This window comes from Diadema antillarum, unplaced genomic scaffold (genome assembly GCF_040938485.1).
Source record: "Diadema antillarum isolate AM-2024a unplaced genomic scaffold, OU_Dant_1.0 seq00000197_RagTag, whole genome shotgun sequence".
NCBI lineage: Eukaryota > Metazoa > Echinodermata > Echinoidea > Diadematoida > Diadematidae > Diadema > Diadema antillarum.
The window spans coordinates 615,774-636,138 of record NW_027271259.1 but is presented as its reverse complement, the minus strand read 5'-3'; the positions used below and the strand labels follow the sequence as shown (position 1 = coordinate 636,138).

Genomic DNA, 20,365 nt, shown 5'->3' with positions numbered 1-20,365 from the left:
TACATATAGAGAGACAGGTAGAGGTGTGCACAAGAAAAACAACATATTATACTGTGCGACACAGTTTTGTTATATCACGTGGGAAGAGCATGAAGATTCTGTCAGCAATAATTTTGGTATATATTATACTTCTGTGTTGTGTGCCTAGGGACAGGCAACACACCATCCCCTCTTTATCTGTACCCGGGTTTTATGTAAAATGAGAATGTATTTATCGGAAAAGATAGAATGTTTGTAAAGGATTTATTTTTTGATGTTGTATTGGTTGACTGATAGGTATTGTTATATACTCAGTTATCATACAATGTGAATAGAAGGAATCATATGATTATAATATGTGTGTATGCATGTATATGTATGTGTGTATACTTATGTATGTATATATATGTATATATGTACATTTATGAATATATATGTGTGCATGTATATGTATGTATATATATGTATATGTATATATGTGTGTATATATATATATATATATATATATATATATATATACATATGATATGTATAGGAAGTGATGAGTATAGATAAATAGACAGATGGATAGAGGTGTACACAGGAAAAACAATATATTATACTGTGCGATACAGTTTTGTTATATTATGTGGTAAGAGCATGAAGATTTTGTCAGTAATAATTTTGGTATATATAATATATGTGTACATTGTATATTCTGTGTTATGTGCCTAGGGACAAGTGGCAACACACCATCCACTCTTTCTCTGTACCCGGGTTCCATGCCTGCTCTTTTGATCGTTTGTAAAGCAGCTGTGGCGGTAAAGGACCACGAGAATGCTCACGTAATTGTTAACAACCCTCCATCTGCACTGACACACTTGTAACACTGAACCTAATTCTTTATACTACCCCACTCCTGCCTGACATGCACCATCGCACACAAACCTTCCCCCAATATCACATGATCACTCACATCCCGCCACAAGACAGCCACAAGACACCCAAGTAACTAACACATCTGCTTAGCAGGTAATTATATTACTTAGTTTATTTATGATATATGTTTTATATTTTTCATTGTATGATATGTTTGTATGCCACATATACTCACTATATATTCATTTACAGTTATACATTGTTGAATGTGTTGCAAATTGCCAAAAATGTTGCCAAGTATGCTATGAAGCTATTAACTCATGCTGAACTTGTATTTAATATATTGTGTTCATGACTCCAGATTTGCTATGCTCAAAAACATATATGTCATTTCATAAACAGATAATAAAGCTGAGGAAGACCAAGGTCGAAAGCTTCGTAACAGCCGGCTTCATGCGACATCTTTTGTCATCTACATTGTCTCGACTATAATTCTTCCTAAGATGACAGAGGCGTACAGTACGAGTATCAGCATCATCGCACTATATATATATATATATATATATATATATATATATATATATATATATATATATATACATACATAATTTTCTATTTATATATATCTTGGATCTCTCCCTCTTCTAAGGACTAGTAATTGCATCTATGTAATACATGTATTTCTTTCTGTGTCTATGTGTTTTTCCACCATTCACCTCCATTGTCCCCATCTTTTGGAATTAACTCCCTCTTGATATTCAAAATGCCTCGTCTATTGAGTCATTTAAAATCCTTCTTAAGACCCATCTGTTTAATCAGTTGTGATTTTTTTTTTTCTGGAGGAGCACACACACAATCAGTTGTTAATTATTGTATCAAACTGTGTCACATGTACTTTTGTTTTCTTCTTCTTCTTGTGTGATTGTAGTTTTAATTTTGCATTGTCCTAGTGTTATTTTGTTTTTTAGTCTTTTTATGCACTTAGAAACACCAGTATAAAATGCCATATAAATGCAATTATTATGATCATCATCATTATTATCATTATCATTATTATTATCATTATTATTATCTACCCATTTTAATTGTTCTCTCCCCCTCTCTCTCTCTCTCTCTCTCTCTCTCACTCTCTTCTCTTATCCTTGTGAAAACTGTTGCTTTTTGCAGTTTAATTTTCTCCAATTTTGCTAAAATCCCTGGGGCTGTGAATATAACACGCAAAAATATCTTGAACTGAAAAGCATTACTGTATTTACAATAGCTTTAGTGTCATGAGTCAAATTACGAAACAAAATCTTGCGAAAGATATCTGTGACCTCATTAAAAGAAAAAAAATATGGGAAAATATCAGCTTTTATGTTAATGCCGATGCTGTCTGTAAAAATAGAAAACGACAGAAACAATTTACACGAATTGTCATTCCCGGTGAAAAGAAGAGCTTTATTTACATCATATCATTCTCATACAAGTCATATATAACACATAAATAATCTTTATCAAGTGTTAAAAATGTACAAATATACAATACGCGAACTCTTTAAAATCATATTTATGTCAAACAAGAAAATTGACATATTTATCTGCAAATGATAAAATAAGAAAACCTCTTTAAGTAGGCTAACTGTTTCTGTGGAGTTTTTTTTTTTTCCGAGTATGCATTTTAGTGTGAGAATGGAGTAAACTAGATCATCCTGTCTGGACACAGTACAGTTGTGACTTTTTGCACCCAAAGTGAAGCTACAAGACAGGACAAAGAAATCAATTTTGTAATTTCAGTCTTCATGGACGGTTCAGCACTCATTAATTGCTCTCTGTAGAATTCATCAGCCTCGTAAAAAACACACCACCACAAATACACAGCTTTAAGAATGACCAGACGATAAAAAGAAAAAAGCAATGAAAAAGACAGATAGAATACACAAATCCAAGCCTCAAAAACACCAACCAGAGGACACTTCATCGTAAAAGCTGAAAGACCATTTTGATAGAATAGCAAAGGCATGTTCACCATTATATAATGACAAGAAAGACGTATGATTCAGCATGAAAGACGGGAAAACCAATCCTCTTAAAGAGGACACACTAATGAATTGAAATACAGTATGAAAATAAAACCAAATAAAGACGGCACCCATAAAGGCATATTTAATTGCCAAATCCACTCATTAATTCCCCCGCCCTTTTTTTTCCTGCGTTGACCTGATGGTGCCTGTTGGAACTTAGCAGAGCATACTGCATGCATCACAGTTTTCAAAGTTCATTAAAATTGCAAGTACAAGCACAATTCACAAGGAAAAATTCACACATCACTCGCATGATAAATCTTAATAAATTCCCCGCATACATTAGGCAGCATCAGCGCACGGTGATTTATGCCTAGACACGTACAATGTACTCTATCATGTGAAAGGTAACATTGTAACTCTGCAGGAAATGTTGTACAGTGTGAAACACCTAATCTCATGCTGCAATTTTCAAACCACAAATTTGCCTATGTTGATTTGCACACTAGTGCTAGATCCTCCTGTGAAAAAAAAAATAATAGCAAAGATAGGTTTGTTTGTTTGTTTTTTTATTCTATGTGATACACTACATTTGCATCCCCAAGCTTTTCAAGTGTGATAAAAAGCTGACAAACAACAAAAAATAACAATAGTGATTTATTTGTGCCCTCTTCTACAAACGTACATTGTACATGTATGCAATAATTTCACGTGTAATAACTGCAAGGCTAATGCTCACAACGGAAAAAAAGAACAACTGTAAATACTATATGTTCCAATGGTAATCAAAAATTGAATCTGCAATCCAGGATAATACCATAACAATTTCAAGAGACAATTCACTGTAAGATAATTATGGCTTGATAGGTAAGTCAAGGCTTTGAATTCCACAAGCAATAGCACAAGCTATGATGAAATATAAATTCAAGGTGAATGCAATAGATCTGTGATATATCATACATTTAAAAATATGACTTTGAAAAAAAAAAACACACACAAAACAAATACACAAATTCTCTGTAAATACACACAATGGTCAGCCGATGAGAGCCAATGGTAATTCAATGCTGCAGGTGGGATAGATAAATTTATGGAAAAAAATAAAGATATAAACAATTGTATACAAACACAAAAAAAAAATATACATATAAATGGTTGCATCCTTGAAGGAAGGCTACTCTTAAACACACCAAGAATGAACTCTACCATTTTCCTATGCACTTTAAGATTACTTTGTGGAATAGTATGTTAGAAACACTGTAACTCTAATCTACTGTTTGCGCACAAAGAATTAACATAGTAAAGCAAAGCAAAGCAAAACCCTTTCCCCTGCTCTCTTGATGCATGTTTTTTATATTCACAGCACAATTTGAAGCACAAGATATGCATATATATCATAGGCAGGAGTGGAACTATTTCCTCATGCGCTTTATACAAACAACTGAAATATATAAAACAGAGTGGCAGATCCAGAGGGGGGCGCAAACGGCACACCCCCCCCCCCTTTATTTTTCGTTAAAAACAAAAGAAATAAAAAGAAAAAAAATGAAATGAAACCCGGAAGTGGCACCAGAAATATTAGTCATGCCCTCCCTTTACAGAATTCCTGGATCCACCCCTGGAACAGCACATCATTCAGTAAATGTTACGACTTTTACCGTTCACCTCTCCATGTAGGCTATGCATCACACATGCTACCAATTCCTACAAAAACTTTATTCTAGCAAACAGCCATGGTGTCAATACATTATATCGCCCGATCTCCTTTCAGCCTAGCAAGGAATTTTACATGTCTTTGTTGTTGACCTTCATTCTGTGTGAAAATACCAATAAAAATAAATGCACCGGCACACACACACACAAACACTCACACATACATACACACTTATATACATACATACATACATAGGCTCAGCACAAAGAAGGTGGTCTCTTTTTTATCCAACATGCAGGAAAACAGAAAATGATGCTTAAATGATTTGCTTGCTTCTTCCCCTCCCCCCCCCCCCCCCCCCCCCCACCACCACCCTTCTTAAGCATGAAAATTCAACTCCCAAGCTGCATACAGACTTGTGTGTTTACAGCAATGGATTGTCCTGCAGATTGAATTACTAAGGTCTGGAATATTCTATTATACCACATCATGAAAACAGAAGGCATGAATTTATCTTCGTCGTTGTTGTTGTTGTTGTTGTTGTTGTTGTTGCTGTTGTTGTTGTTGTCGTTGTCATTGTTGTTGTATGGATAGAAACAGAGAATGAGAAAATGATTTCCCAAATTATATCCAACTTCCCAATGGCGTGTCCAACAAAATAGTGAATATGTGCAGTGCATCTTCCAAACAGACAATATTTCAAATCTGGATGTGAGATTAAAATCAAGGAAAAGGACGTTAGGATCAAAAACTGTAACACAAGATTTCATTTAGAAAGTGACACCGCATATTGCCCACGGTCCCGTAGATGTGAAAGAGGCCGGTTTCTAAAATGATTTTGCTTGCAAAATTTGGTCACATACGTACAGGACCATTATACGAGTTGTTGGCTTTTTGGTCTGTTTGTTTTCAAAAGTGGATGGATTTGACTGTGGATATGAGATAATAACATGGGAAAAAAATCTCCCTCTGTTTGTAAGCCAAGCAGCACACATTTCAATGAGTTTAAGATCAGGTTAAGACTCATCTTAAAAATGCTACTTAACTTTGAATTATGATTGCCATGGCCAGTATTTTATAATGTGCAGTAGAGTATACAATTACAGTAGCCGCACAATCTTAATGTCTGCAATTATCTTACCATTATGTACAAATTCTCGATGCTGGTATCTGATGACTGAAACATTTCTTCTTGTGCTTTTTAACTCCACTCTTCCATTCACATCTCAAATTCCCTGTAAGCCTATTGATGAAAAAAAAAATGCAATTTTTAATCAATTTCAGTATTTCTTCATTCAGCCACAAGAGTTCTTAGACTGTAACAAATCTCTGGAACAAGTCTGTCTACATTCAACATCAGTCAAATCCATCACAAAATAATAACTCTATTTACATATCTCCTTTTCTATTTGAATAAAAACTAGAAGAATATCAGTACATCATGGCAAATATGGAAATTCAAACAGTGCTAATAAAATTATATTTCATATATTCAATCTTCATTCACTCACAAGACATGTGTACATAATAACTTAGTTTGAACGGTACTAAATTACAATGACAGCATCAGTTTGAAGATGCATCATAGGGGTTATCAAGAGATTATAACTGGACATAGGTTTTCATGTCGGCAACCTAACTCCGTGCAGAGGATTTAAAGTAAACACCTTCTGAATCTTTTTTTAAAATCATTATTTAACAAAGGATTCATCCTTAAAAATCATCAGCCTTTTCAAAGTTAGGGTAGTTCCACTTGTTTTGATTGCAGTTAAAAAGAATGAAGAGGAAATTCTCCTCAGGGTGGAAGTTTCGTCTTATGGGAAGTTTTGCTCGTATGGGTGCATATACATCGACATCACTGCCTCTAGTCCTGACTCAAGCCGCTCAAGACTCTCACAATAACTCAGAGATCACCGATTCCTGGGGGGATTTCTATTTTCCATGTGCATCCGTCAATCCAGCTCTCCAGGTTCTCAACATATTCCTCCCCTAAAGATGTTGATGATGTCATAAAAGTCACACAGTGTTTACATGGGGCGTTAGATTTGTTACTGACGTCCTTTGGACACAAAGATTTCAAGGTTGGCTCTGGAAATTGCTCCAACCTGCAGATCTAGTCCTCTTTCTCTATTTTATTCTTCTTGCCGACGATGCCCATGAGATCCTTGGACATGTAGTACGGTTTTTCTGCTGAGCCATCATGCCTCTCAAGGTCCTCCACTGTGGGTTGGATAAAAAGATTAAGGATGACGGTAATGTAAGACGCATTTCACAATCAGGATTATCATTATTTACATTTTTGTTGTATTCCCCCCCCCCCCCCCCCAAAAAAAAAAAAAAAAATGTAGAGATGAACCAAGTTTCTATTTGTTAGAAATCATTCAACCTGTGCCTCTAGATAAGAAGTTCTTAAAACTTAGCATAAGTACTACGATGGGGAAAAAGCTTAACACATTCCAGGCAATTTTTTTTTACACAAATGCCACCTTGGCCTGCTTAAGCAACTTGTCAAAACGACAAATGATACATTTACCTTTTCATCACAAGTCATATTCCATGTATAGGGAGACATATCTTATTGTCGATATGCAATTAAATTTGTGCTCAATGCAATTAGACGAATACGCCAAAACACACTCACACTTGGTGTTTCAAGCTACGTACCACAAATATCATGTTTACATACAGTGGTAATACTTGATAATATGTTCACGTGATGTCAAGTCAGCCTGAACTATATATTATATAAGTATAAATTAAGCAACTAGTTAAATAGTGAACATCGAAGAAAATATCGAAAGAAAAAAAACTTACAGAAGCAGAGGAACAGTGTATCCACTGCCATGTCATACACTCCAAAGAAGCTCACAGCGATTGCATAGGTTCCGATGACCATCACCTACAGAGGAAGAAAGTGATAAGAAAGTCATCTCAATAATATTTATTCATAGCAAAGCATCCTGCTAATGATGCGCCAGAGAGTCAAGAAAAAATGAAAAGGCTGGCACAAATATGTTCACAGATGAAATGTCACTATTATTGACCAGTTAGGAAGCACAATCTCTGGGTACATCTCTATTTCTCCCCCCAATGAGTCGATTTGGGCTCATTCCATATGGAAACTAGAAAAGCGCTCTGAAAGCGCAGACCTCTGCCAAGGAGATACTTTTCACCGATGATTTTGCTCTTCCCAAACAGATGTTTCTCCTCTCCACCACTGGAAAAAAGCTCTTTGGGCTCACCTCCACAGAGATCAGTGATTTCCACCCATAAGTACGCATGCTGAAAAATTGCCAGATTTCCCAATATAGAAGCCTAGTTTGTTACGTCATAAACCCTCAGCTGCACGGTGCGCCTCGCCCTAGCAGAAACTAGAGCACGCACTTTAGTGTGCGTTTGAAAACCTCCAAAACGCGCAGGCTGAACTCCCAAGTTCAATGACCCTACCCGTCAAAATATAAAAAATCCTTCATAAATTCCCCAAAAATTCTTGGATCATTACCAAAATTTAATCATTATTTTGTTAGTTGTGTCATTCTCAACCTTTTCTGTAAGTTTCATCCAAGTCCGTTGTCTACTTTTTGAGTTATTTTGCACACGGACAAACAAACAAACCAACAAACGAAAACATAACCTCCTCCCTTGGCGGAAGTAACAAAGGAAGCAATGTAGGTACCAGTACTTCAAGGAAATGGGAAGCATGGGACCAAACAGCTTTTAAGTCCTGGCCCTCCAAAGCATTAGGCAACTAATGAAAATAAAGTGCTATGCGTAAAAACATTACCACTGCTGCCAAGAGATTCAGACTTTGGAACCATAAGAAGACAGAAATCCTTGGTTGTATCATCCTACTTATAACCACAATTGCTGACATTATAATAGAAAGGAACATAAATTTTCTGTGAAACTCCAGTAAAATTTATAATGTTGTTTGATAGTACTTGTAGTCTCACACATACACACACACACACACACACACACATTTTCTTATTCTCCATCTCTTTGCAGGCAAACACATACACAACTTTGCTTTGATGTTTTCGAAGAAAATATAACACTTATCAATATAAAGTTCTGTTGGTTTCAGCAAAAGTCCAAATAAGACAGGCTAGATGGAAATTTGAATATAATCATGAGGATCAAGAAAATACATAAACATACAAACATTCATCCAGAAGAAAAGACTTACAATGATGGGGACCCAGTAGTAGGTCACGTCAGGAACGGTGACCAGGTTGGAGAGGAACGAAATCTGATTGGTGAAGTAGAAGAAGGCTGCCACGCCCACCAATCCGACGGTCAGCAGCTTGCCCATGAGCAGGACCAAGTCGGTCAGCTTATTGACCACTGCGACCCTGTCATAGGTGAGAGAGGGAAAATGGCTTCAAATTTTGCATCCCCCACTGAGACTGCTTGATGAAGGAGACGTGCATACAATCTAACAATATTCATAATTAATCAATGGCAACATGCAACAGCATCATACCTATTAAAACAAAAATTATGACACACAAATCTATTTATCTATGTGTGAATAAGGGGAAAAAAAGTCTCATGAGAGATGAATACTGTAAACAAGGATATTTTCACGTGGCCAGGTAAGATGAGTGTCATTTGTTTTTAATCCCGTTGAATCAAGATATTAACCAAGTGAACATAATGGCAAGCAAAAATATTCATGTTTTTATTTTTGCAAAAGTTTCTGGTTGTGGGAAATGAGCAAAAAATTTTAAAACTGCAAAAATTTCAAGCATTTTACAGTCCATCACTTTTACAGTTTGTCACTTAACAGTATATCACTTTAAATTATCACTTTGTAACAGTTTAGCACTTAAATCACAGTATATCACTTGTACAGTATAGCACTTAACTCAAAGCACTTTCTTCACTCCAAAAGACTTTGTCTCATACAAAGTGTACTGTATGCCATCTTGCCAGTGATAAAAACCTCCCTATTAAAGTTGGATCCTGAAAACTGTCTCAGTTTCTTTCTATTTGCTTCCTGATACAAAAACACTTAAATTCTGTGACCAAACAGCAGCAATATACTAATATCAACTACCACAAGTAAATAGATGTGTAGGTATATCACTCTACAGGTTACAGCCTCAGACCAGAAACCATAAGGTTATTAATCAGTATTAGCCATGACCTGGGTAGCTCTGATTCCTTTGCTGTACATGCTAATTTCAAGATGATATTTTCAGAGAGAATAAATTGATTCCTAATTCCCACACTCCATTCCACATCTGCAGGCATTCAAAGTGGCCACTGTGATCTACTCCGTATGTGCATCACAACTCACCTGAGAATGTTTCTCAAGAGCAGGAAAAATGCGTTTTTGGCCGATGTGCAAAAGTTTTTCCCGTAGATTGCACACTGTAGTGAGAAGGGAAATAGATAGTGAAAGGAAAGGTAAAAAAAGTTAGCCTTTAACCCAAGATCTGTCAGTAGCATAATGCAGTTCATACGCTCTTGGTGCCAGAAGCTCTTTCATGCATGATCACTCAACTGTCCTCTCCAGAGACTCCAACCCCAAGCACCTTCTGATCTGGAGATTCTCCCACCTGAAACCCCTAGCAAACGGGAGACTCCAACTTGATGTGCGCAAAGCGCGAAGTTACTTGTCGCCGGGGTCCACCTCAAGGGCTCTAGATGTTACCTCGTGCTATCTAAGGCTTGTTTTTTCAACATACAATGACAATAAGTAAGAAATCATTTCAAGCGGGAGAACGGGAGATTTTGCAAAAATGGGCTTTCGGCGGGAGACCTCCTGTCGAAAGCGGTATAGTTGGAGTCTCTGCCTCTCTCAATATCAAATTTAATGTCAAAGAAAAGTACGAAAACTATGTCTCAGATAAAAGAGAAATTAAAGCTGTTGTTGTTGTTTTTTCATATTAGATGCAGATCAGAGTCCTCTATGAAGGATGTGACACATGATATCAACATTTTAGATATATGTCCCACATACCACTTATTTAAAAGAAACCACTTTGAAGAAGAAAATATAGAGTGCTTTTATGGAAGGACAATCATCATTTTTTGTAATTCTTCATGATGAAAGCTTTGCATTGGTATATAACTTATAGGGTATGATGCTTACAAATATGAAGAAATGAAAATTGGAAAGTGAAAGATGCTTACACACTAGTGTGGTCTACACAGCAAATATACAAGTTGTATGGATAGGACTACCGCACAATACATATAATACGCGTACAGCATTGTTCGATCTAACATAGATGTGGACATATTTTGTTGGCTATAACCTTCAATAACAAACTCCAAAAGAACAACAGCGACAGGAAGGAACTTGAAAGGCAAGGAATTATGGGATGCTACGTCAGAGTTTGTGGGATATGAAAGAGATATATAAGTGATGTCGTCATCTAAGTTATTTCTGATACCTCACATTGTATTTCTCCCACCTATTCATGCTGAATACATACAAGAGACACACTGACGTCTCTTCAAACTTTTTGTCTCCTCTCTCTGTAGCATCATTGTCAACTTTATGTCATTTTGCTAGGTACTCCTTATCACTTTGAGTGGAGGATGAGATATTGACTTGAGAGGGGCACAATCCTCAGAGAAGTAAATTAATTCTAATCATTAGATGCAGAATGTTCAAAGAAAGTACAGAGCAAAAAATTGAATGCAAATGGATGATTCATGCAAGCAATAAGATTATCGAAAAATTCACAAAATTTCTTGAAATCCATCATGTCTGCAATCATTCAGGTGCCAACTGCATGATGTCAGAGATGTACCATAATTATGCTACAATAGTTTTATACAGAGACTTGATTTACCTTAATTGATCACTAGAAAGGAGAGAAGGCAGGACCTATCAGAATATGACTTTAACCTGTCAGTTTTCCCCTTTGATTTAATTAGTGTTTAGTCGGTCTAGTATTAAACGAAATGTTAATCAAATCCACAGTGGGATCAATAAATAGTGTTATGGTCCATACTTCCTTTATTCTGTGGGATTTTTTCCAGCAATAGCACATTGTCAAATCACACACAAACATGAAAAGTTAAAATGAGTTACACTGTATCTTTGGTCATTTTCACCATACTGTGGTAAATAAAGAGGTCATAGTTACACATTGACAGACTAGCAAATGAAAAATATACCTCAGGCACAAACAAGTCGTGAGGTGTGCAAATTGATTTAATAAGAACAACAAACAAACAATGACACATGTCTCTGTCATATTTCATGTTCTATGACTGACATTATACTCACCATGATGTAGGCATTCTTATTGAGGAACTTCATGATCTTCTCCAAACACCAGAAGCAGCACTTGAGACATTTGATGATGAACTTCACCACTTCGTTCTCAGCGTTGCCTATCATAAAGGGGATGGGGAGAGATTCTGGTATGAACAAACAATCTTTGTCAACATGTGAAATCCATTTGGGCACCAAGAGGCCTAAATTCAGGGGAGCACACTGCAAGTATAAACACTGCTCCAGCCTTGTGCCTACAAGTCAATTTATATGCAGCTATTTGGTAGCATCTATATTCAATACAATTGTATACTGTAAAAGTGGAAATTTTCGCGATGTTCAAATTTTCGCGCATTTCGCGCAACCAGAAACTAGCGCGAAAATAAAAGCATGCGAATATTTTTGCTTGCCATATGTGCCTGTGCGTGATGTCTTGATTCCGCGGAATTAAAAACACGCGAAACTCTTCCAACCCGGCCAAGCGTGAAAAATTAGTCACGCCAAAATATCCACTTTTACAGTACTTCCATCCTATAACAATATCATTTACTGGCATAGTTTACTTTCACCATATTTGCAAAAACTCATGACAGCATTTAAAAATGATTACTGATAGCATTGTGTTTGCATTCCATTGATAGTGTGAGAGCAGAATGACTTACTCTGAATTTAACAATTATTACTTGAGATAAATTATACGAGAATTAATCACACTCAGTAAATATGGAGGACAGGGTCTTCATAATCTTACATTTATTGATTCTTAGGGCCCCTTGCGCGTGTTCATGCAAGAGCACATTTCAAGTGCATACAATTCAGTGTTCATATGCAGGGGCGGATCCAGGAATTCTGTAAAGGGGGGGGGGGCACCTTTCCAAAATTAAGGGGGCCACAATTTTTTCTTTTTTTTCTGTTGTTTTAACCTAAAATAAAGAGGGGGCGTGCGCCCAGGGCGCCCCCTCTGGATCCACCACTGATATGTGAGTTACTGCCAAAGACGGAGTACGCTGTACTTTACAGTCTGACAAACATGTCACGACAACAATCAAACTCCTCTGTTATATTTCTGTATATTCAATTTAGAATTGATGTACTCCCAGCTTTTCACTTTAAATACAGAGTGACCATAGTTTTCATATATACCAGGTAAGTGAAGCAATCATGAAAATATATACAACAGCAAACAGCAAAGTCCATATCATTGTTTTCTCTTCCCATATCTCACTGTGACTTATAAATACTCAAAACCTGTCACACGTACACAACACTATAGCCACACACATACAAAATATCCTAAACAATCACACATTCTCCATGCAGCAAATGCTGATCTTCGTCCCCTTCGTACAACCCATTAATGACAAAATATGCCTGGGAAATGAATTTACGGCAACACTGAAGAGGCTACCCTGGATGAAGATTATTATTATTGTTATTATCATTATTATCATTATCATTATCATTATCATTATCATTATCATTATCATTATTATCATTATTATTATCATCATTATCATTATCATTATCAATATCATTATCATTATCATTATCATTATCATTATCATTATCATTATTATCATCATCACCATCATCATCATCATCATCATTATTATTATTATCATTATTACTATCATCATTAGCCATAAAATGTCACACACACCTTTGAGTTTCTGCTCTATGTACTCCAACATGACCCTAATCATCTGGATAATGGCAATGATGAGGGAGCCAAAGGCTATGGTACCCAGATGATACCTGGAATGGAAGAAGTCAGACTCCGGTAAGTATTCTTGTTATTATTAACCCGTTGAGGACGGATTGATTTTGCTACAACACGCATTTTCCATAGACACTTGCCCGAGTACACTCGGGACTTGTCCTCAACGGGTTAACAAAAATGTGACTCTGAACACCTGCATCTTGAATAATTACATTTCCACAAGAATTTATGAGGGAAAGTTCTGAGCTCATTTTTTTTTATATGTAAAAAGTTAATATCTTTTCAATTAGGTGCAAACATTCCATTTGAATATAACATGGAATTTCAGCCATTTTGCACATTTTGAAGTTAATCAACAGCTCACAAAGAAAATTTTAAAATGCTTTATTTTCATAGGATCACTTCTTGAAAGCAACCTTTATTAATTCATTACACAATTATTGCTGTCTTAATTTCTTTTCTTTTCTGCTAATCTAATTCTCTCCTTTGCATGTGGTTTGCCCACATCTGGATGTGATTACATGTACGTATGGAGACAGATGTTCCCCATAGATCAAAAATCATCTAAAACGGCCGACTATGAGTATTAAAGTTTAAAGCCGCAAGAGTATACCTGATGGACCGCCAAAAGGATTTGAGAAGAGGGAAAGCTGGGATATCCTGGGGCTTGGTGAAGGCCCAGTAGTAAGAGGCAAAGGCACCAGCCAGCGTCATCTGACCCCAGGCGATCATGAAGTTGACCAGCCAGAAGAACATGAAGAGGTTGTAGACCTGCAGGTAGATGGTGTAGCTGGGCAGGGCGTACTCGCTGAAGATGCACATAGCTGTCGTATTGTTGGTGGCAAACGTCTGTGAGGTGTACAAAGAGTACCATGAATAGGGGCCCAAGAAATGTACAGATAAAGGGATATGGTACAAATGTATAGTATTGGTTGAGGTGAGAATTCAGCTTATAACTCTTTTATGAGATACTTAGAAACCACTTTATGAAATGTTAAAAAGTGTACAATTCTAAGAGGAATTCAAAGTTTAATTATTTGCTTAAAATCGGTTTTGAAATGGCTGAAATATCCAAAAACAAAGTAATACAAAGCGTTCCTAATAAAAGGTGGGCCCCACTTTTTATTAGGATCACATTGTTTTGGTTATTTCACACATTTCAAAGCCAATTTTTATCAAATAAACTTTGAAAACCTCTTAAATCATATGCTTTTTTTCATATTAAGATGTTTTTATATATGTCTCACAACAACAAAAAATCATCATTGAAAAATGTTTTAAACCTCAAACCCTATCCCAACTGAAGCTGTACCACTCCTTTAAACCTGTCTCCACACAGATCATCCAAAAGGAAGATAGAGTAGAGGCTCGGATAGACTGTCAAAATCATATAATATGTTGAATTACATGCAAACATATATATCTGAAGAGATCTTAATTCTAATGATCATATATCCTTTTAGATGGAGGATCTTGATATGAATGAAATAAGAAATGAGCCATACAATTTGTATGGAGGGTAACTTGTCCACAGATTACAAAGTTCTTGCATTTCAAGCTACAAAATTTTAGATAATGCACCCTCACAAGAGAAATTGACACCTCCTGTAATGGCACTTGATATCTTTTACAATTGCCCATAGTAAAAGTCACACTGGAGGCAAATTGAGTAATTAAAGATATTGATTTACAAGCAGATGCACTTCGCTATGAAATTCTAACAATTGAATTCAAGATATAAATCCTGCAGCGCCCCAATTCCACAATAGTGTCAGGACAGTATTAGATTAATCAAAGGTCTCTACTCTACACATGTAACTAAATCATTTTACTTGTTTTATTCATCAAAGGACAAGGGATTACACTTACAGCCTGGTCGCAAGAGGTGCCATTAGCAACTCCAAAATCTGTCGGTGCATCGATCACTACATACATGTTGCGATGAGTGGTGGCAAGATAACTGAGGATGACGGCTTGAGTCAAGGCTAATTAACACAGGGTTTGAAGACAGGACAATATTCATGGAATCCAGCTAGGACACATTGACCAGCATTCAAGAAGCTGGACCCGATGGTACAAATGTATATACCAGGGGGGCATTTCATGAAGCAGTTTGGTCAGATATTTTTCTGACAAACAAGCTGTTAGAAGCTACTAAAATCCTTGCATCTCACCAGTGGCTGAGAGCAGATTTGTCCGACAACTTTGTCGGACAAAAGGCTTCATGAAATGCCCCCCAGGTCATTACAGTAGCAGCTCAGCAACAGCCCATCACTAAATAAGCATTTTAATTTGATAGCTGTTGTTAAATGGAGCTCATAGAAATCAAGTGACATGCCAAGAGTGTAAGAAACTTTCTAACATGAGATTTAATTAGTTCAAAATCGGTATGAAAAAAAAAAGTGTTTGTAAAGTAGTTATCCAAACCTAAATGGTGGTGTTTTCTGGCATTTTCTGTACATACACAAACCCATAGCATACATGTTATCCATATCCAGAGAAGAACTTTGCAAAATGCCAAACTATATATAGCATTTTGTAAAGCAAGATTACGAATTGCATGTATTAACATGAAAATATGAAGTATGCTTCATAAAATCAGCTGACAGGAAGCACTGGCAAAAAAAAAAAAAAAAAAAAATTGATGATAATAATAGTAATAACAATATTGACAATAATGAAATATGGTAAGTAGATAAGCAGATCCAGAGAAATCAATTAAAGGCATGTTCCAGTTTTCACACTGACAATGTTATCTTTCTCGGACCTACAAACGTGTATGAAAATGAAACTGAAAATCATCAGCACTGAAATATTGACTTCAACAATCATCTGCTGCAATCAATCGTGCAAACAAGTGTGAGAAAAGGATACACTGCAATGCAGGCGAAGAGCGCCACCACTATCAGCTCCAGTAGGAATGGCATGATTGGCCAGAAGAGGGTGGAAATCATGTGACCTATGGCCCTGTGACCAATCAGAGCAAAGAAAAGAAAATATGTTACTCAGTACAGCACAATTAACATGTAAATTGCCAAAGACACACTGCTCTACAGAGCCATACGGTCCATGCCAATATTGATTTATTAATTCAATGTTTATACACATAAATCAATCACATGAAATTAGACTGCACACTCACATTTTACCGTGAGTAATAATCTCTGGACAGGATTGCAAACATATTAACAAAATCAATTACAGAGAAGGCCCTTACTGTGAAATGTGCATGCTGCACATAATTAATGAATTCTTCTTTGAAATATGATTTTTTTTTTTTCCGTTTGACAAATGTTCTCATTTGCCTATTGCTCCACTTTTATTTTGAAAAAAGAACAAACCTCAGTTGATTCTATAACTATTAAGATTATTCATCTCTCTTAACATCCAAAAGTGTACAGTTTGGAGCATGATAACATCAACAGAATTTTTTTTTTTGTCATCAAGGTCAAGCTATTGACCACTGTCTTTAAACAAAAACTGAATGCAAAAGAAGGTTACATCACAGATAACAGTAAAAAAGCAACTGCAATAGCCTGCCTGAGCCATCAGGAAGGGAACAAATTATCCAAGTGTAATGTTTGTGCCAGACGAAGGAAGGAGAGAAATTTTTAAAGAAGAGGGTCCTTCTTTAACCCATTGTGAATGGGCTTTGCTACAACACACATTTCCCATAGACACTTGCCCGAGTATACTCAGGACTTGCCCTCAATGGGTTAAAGGAGAAAAAAAGAAAAGAAAAACATATATGTAACAGTCATATGGATTGAGTAAGTGTAACAGTGTACGTAGAGCACATCAGTGAGGTGTGAGGAAAATAGGAAAATCCATGTAAAAGAAATGAATTTTTTAACCTTTTGGTGCAGCCATCTCTGGATAAATGACTACAACAGTCCATGATGTTATGCATGGGCAATGATATATTGTATACAAAATATAAAGAGAATTTAAAAAAAAAAAAAATCATATGTTATGAAAAGTACACAAATCCTCGTTTTGATACTAACTTACGCTCAGAGTAAAATGATTCCCCCTGTTTTCTGAAAGAGGTAAAGTTAAATATTAAGTGAAAATATGTTGAATTCTCGTCATATTTTCTTTGTTGTCCACATGTGAAGTTGCGATATGTCGGAGTCTACTCATCCAGCAATGTCAGCACCAAAACTTCTAAAAACTCATGACTTTTGAATGTATCGTGCAATTTTCCTCAAACTTCGGTGAAGTGATTTTAATACTAATATCGCTGCATTCACTCATTCCGTATGCACATTTGGGGAAACTCCCTTGTAAGATCTGTCAACGATCCTTACCGACTTGCTTCCTTGATGAGGGAGATGGCGATGCGGATACGAGTGCAGAGGCAGAGGGTCATTAGCAGTATGATGGCCAGGAGTACTGAGAGAATGATGCCTGTATGCATGCAAAGGATTTAAAGAAAAACAAGTACACACCCATTTACTAGCACATTCAAATTCTATAGACATTTCTTTTTAAACAAAAAGATTGTTCCCAAGAACTAGAGAGCTAGCTTACTGAGACTTGATCCACATAGGAACAACTAATGTATGCATGGGGAGATTCCATTTAAGTACTGAAGTTTATTTATCAGAAACAGCTAGCTGGGAACATGGAAAAGCTTTTAAAAGGACCCCAAAGAGAGACTTTCACTGATTTCACTACAATGGATTAATAAATCCATCTGTTATGGGCATATCTCTTTAATACATATTTGGCATATGAAAATAGCTTTCATGATGTAAAGATTTTTTGTGCAAGAATGATGTGATTTTTTTTTAACACATTCTGAATTGCTCTTGAGAATCTTTTTCCTCAGCTTATAACCCATTGATGCAGCACACATTATACAATTCTTCTAATATGCCTAAAACAGGAAAAAAAAAAAACACACACAAAACCCTGCAATCTTTCTATCCTCTCTCATATGGTAATGTATTATGTAAAATGACGTTAATCTCAATCTACATCTCTTAGTCTGTCTTCTTCTTTGTTTCTCTCTCTCTCTCTCTCTCTCTCTCCTTGCTCTACCAGCTACCATTTTTGGTATATGATCAACGATCTTTACACTAAACATGAATGATAGCAATATTTTTTCTGCTTCAATTTATAGTAAATCCAAACTTTGCAACCAGTTCTATGATTATCTGGAGGGGTAGGGGCAGTGGACACAACAGGTGACCATGCAAACACAAAGTGAAGAGAATCAGCTGATCAGCCTCTCACCAATGATGAGCCAGGTCTGCTGGAGACGGAAGTAGCTGGAGAGATTGGCAGTGAAGGTGATGGCAGCGTCTGCACCATCCACACCAGCCAGACTGGTGTACATGTAGTAGGAGTAGTAAATACCTGCATGATGGGATATGATCACACGTAGAAAGGATAACAATCTAGCTATAAGAATGAGTGTTTCACAATTTTCAGATTGGTATGACAGTACTTAGTGTATGTATGAAAGTTGACTTTCATGAATAAAAAAACTGAATCAAATATGACATATCCAAATGGAATAATTAAAATCAGGGGAAAAAGAGAACGCTATGAAATGTTGAGCTTCACAATCTGTTAATAAAAACCCAAGACATGCAAGTGAGAAGGGGCTCATGTGTTCTCATCACATATCTTGCAGCGACCAGCCCAAAACCCTCACTAAGTTTCCCCTTTTGACATCAAATCAAAAACCCACACTGGTTCAGGGGGGGAATATTGCAATATTAAATATAATGACTGAAATATTGTTTTATGAGTAATGGGTTGTTGGCACTTACTAGTACTATGTACAATGAACTTCAAAATTACACTATGAAATAAACATGAAACACTAAACACCAAACACAAGACCACTTACCAACACCCAGTGTAGCCATGAGGGCAAAGATTGTGAACCACACAATTACTCCAGCCAACCATCTCATCAGTACAATGAAGATGAATGCAATCAACATTCCCAACAGCATTCCACTGTAGAGATCAAGGGTCAAAGGTCATAAGCTAAGCTGTGAAAATCCACAATCGGTTTTATATTTCACACTCAGGTTATGAAATGTTTCATAGAAAAGAGAAGAAAACAAATACTATTTGCTACACATATACATTTGCTACAAGTACATATCAGTAGCCTAATCAAAAAATGAAACAGCAAATGTATTCATTTTGAAATGATATCTAATGGTCATACTTCCTACTTTCACTGGAAGTACAATCATCTGTGTATAAGTTTTGGCAAATTTTGCTCATAAATGTAAAGCTTGTATTAGAACCTGGCCTTTCGCTTTCAAAACAAAATATATGACAAATTAAACTACTGCACAAATATCGTAATGCTACAATAAAAACATCCATTCTAGCTGAACATTTTTGCCATTTTGACACATCTCCTCCTACATCAAAACATATTGTGCTGTCAGTCATACTACAATGTAGACACAATGAAATATCCATTTTAGGTGAACATGTTAGCTATTTTGATAAGTCTACTCCAACATCACAAAAAACATACTGACAGTTAGTGGAAGATGAAGCACGTTGACCCTACTGGATAACAGAAAATGATTCCAGAAATCACAAATTTTGCAACTGACAATAAAAATCAAGCAATGAAAACTTGTCTGACATTTTATGTGAGGTCCTGAACAAAAAATTCTAAAGGATTCAAATGGTACAAGGGAAAATAATGTTGGTCTTAGGGAAACTTACGCGAGGATGATATACCACGAGGCGACGACATCCTGGTAGATCACCTCAACGAGGTTAACTACATCCAGCAGCAAATTCACAGATCTGTCAGTCAGGAGAGATATTCATACAGTCATAAAATATAAACCTTGAAAAGACAAAGAATGGAGATTAATGCAAAGGAGTATAGTGCAGCTCACCGTCCATTCTGACTTGGCTCA

At 36.3% G+C, this 20,365-nt stretch overlaps 1 protein-coding gene across 1 annotated transcript in view; it reads right to left on the bottom strand.

Moving 5' to 3' along the window:
* Positions 1-6,228: 6,228 nt before the first annotated feature.
* LOC139728755 (choline transporter-like protein 2) overlaps positions 6,229-20,365 on the bottom strand; it is a 35,116-nt gene continuing 20,979 nt past the window's right edge. The window contains exons 9-21 of the mRNA XM_071639697.1: positions 20,166-20,249; positions 19,318-19,430; positions 18,696-18,818; positions 17,765-17,864; positions 16,329-16,421; positions 15,324-15,414; positions 14,068-14,303; positions 13,395-13,489; positions 11,747-11,853; positions 9,800-9,873; positions 8,684-8,849; positions 7,309-7,393; positions 6,229-6,714 (exon numbers count right to left, since the gene is read on the bottom strand). Of these exons, the coding sequence (XP_071495798.1) occupies positions 6,608-6,714; positions 7,309-7,393; positions 8,684-8,849; positions 9,800-9,873; positions 11,747-11,853; positions 13,395-13,489; positions 14,068-14,303; positions 15,324-15,414; positions 16,329-16,421; positions 17,765-17,864; positions 18,696-18,818; positions 19,318-19,430; positions 20,166-20,249 (1,474 nt within the window). The 3' untranslated portion in view covers positions 6,229-6,607. The remainder of the gene's footprint in view (positions 6,715-7,308; positions 7,394-8,683; positions 8,850-9,799; positions 9,874-11,746; positions 11,854-13,394; positions 13,490-14,067; positions 14,304-15,323; positions 15,415-16,328; positions 16,422-17,764; positions 17,865-18,695; positions 18,819-19,317; positions 19,431-20,165; positions 20,250-20,365) is intronic.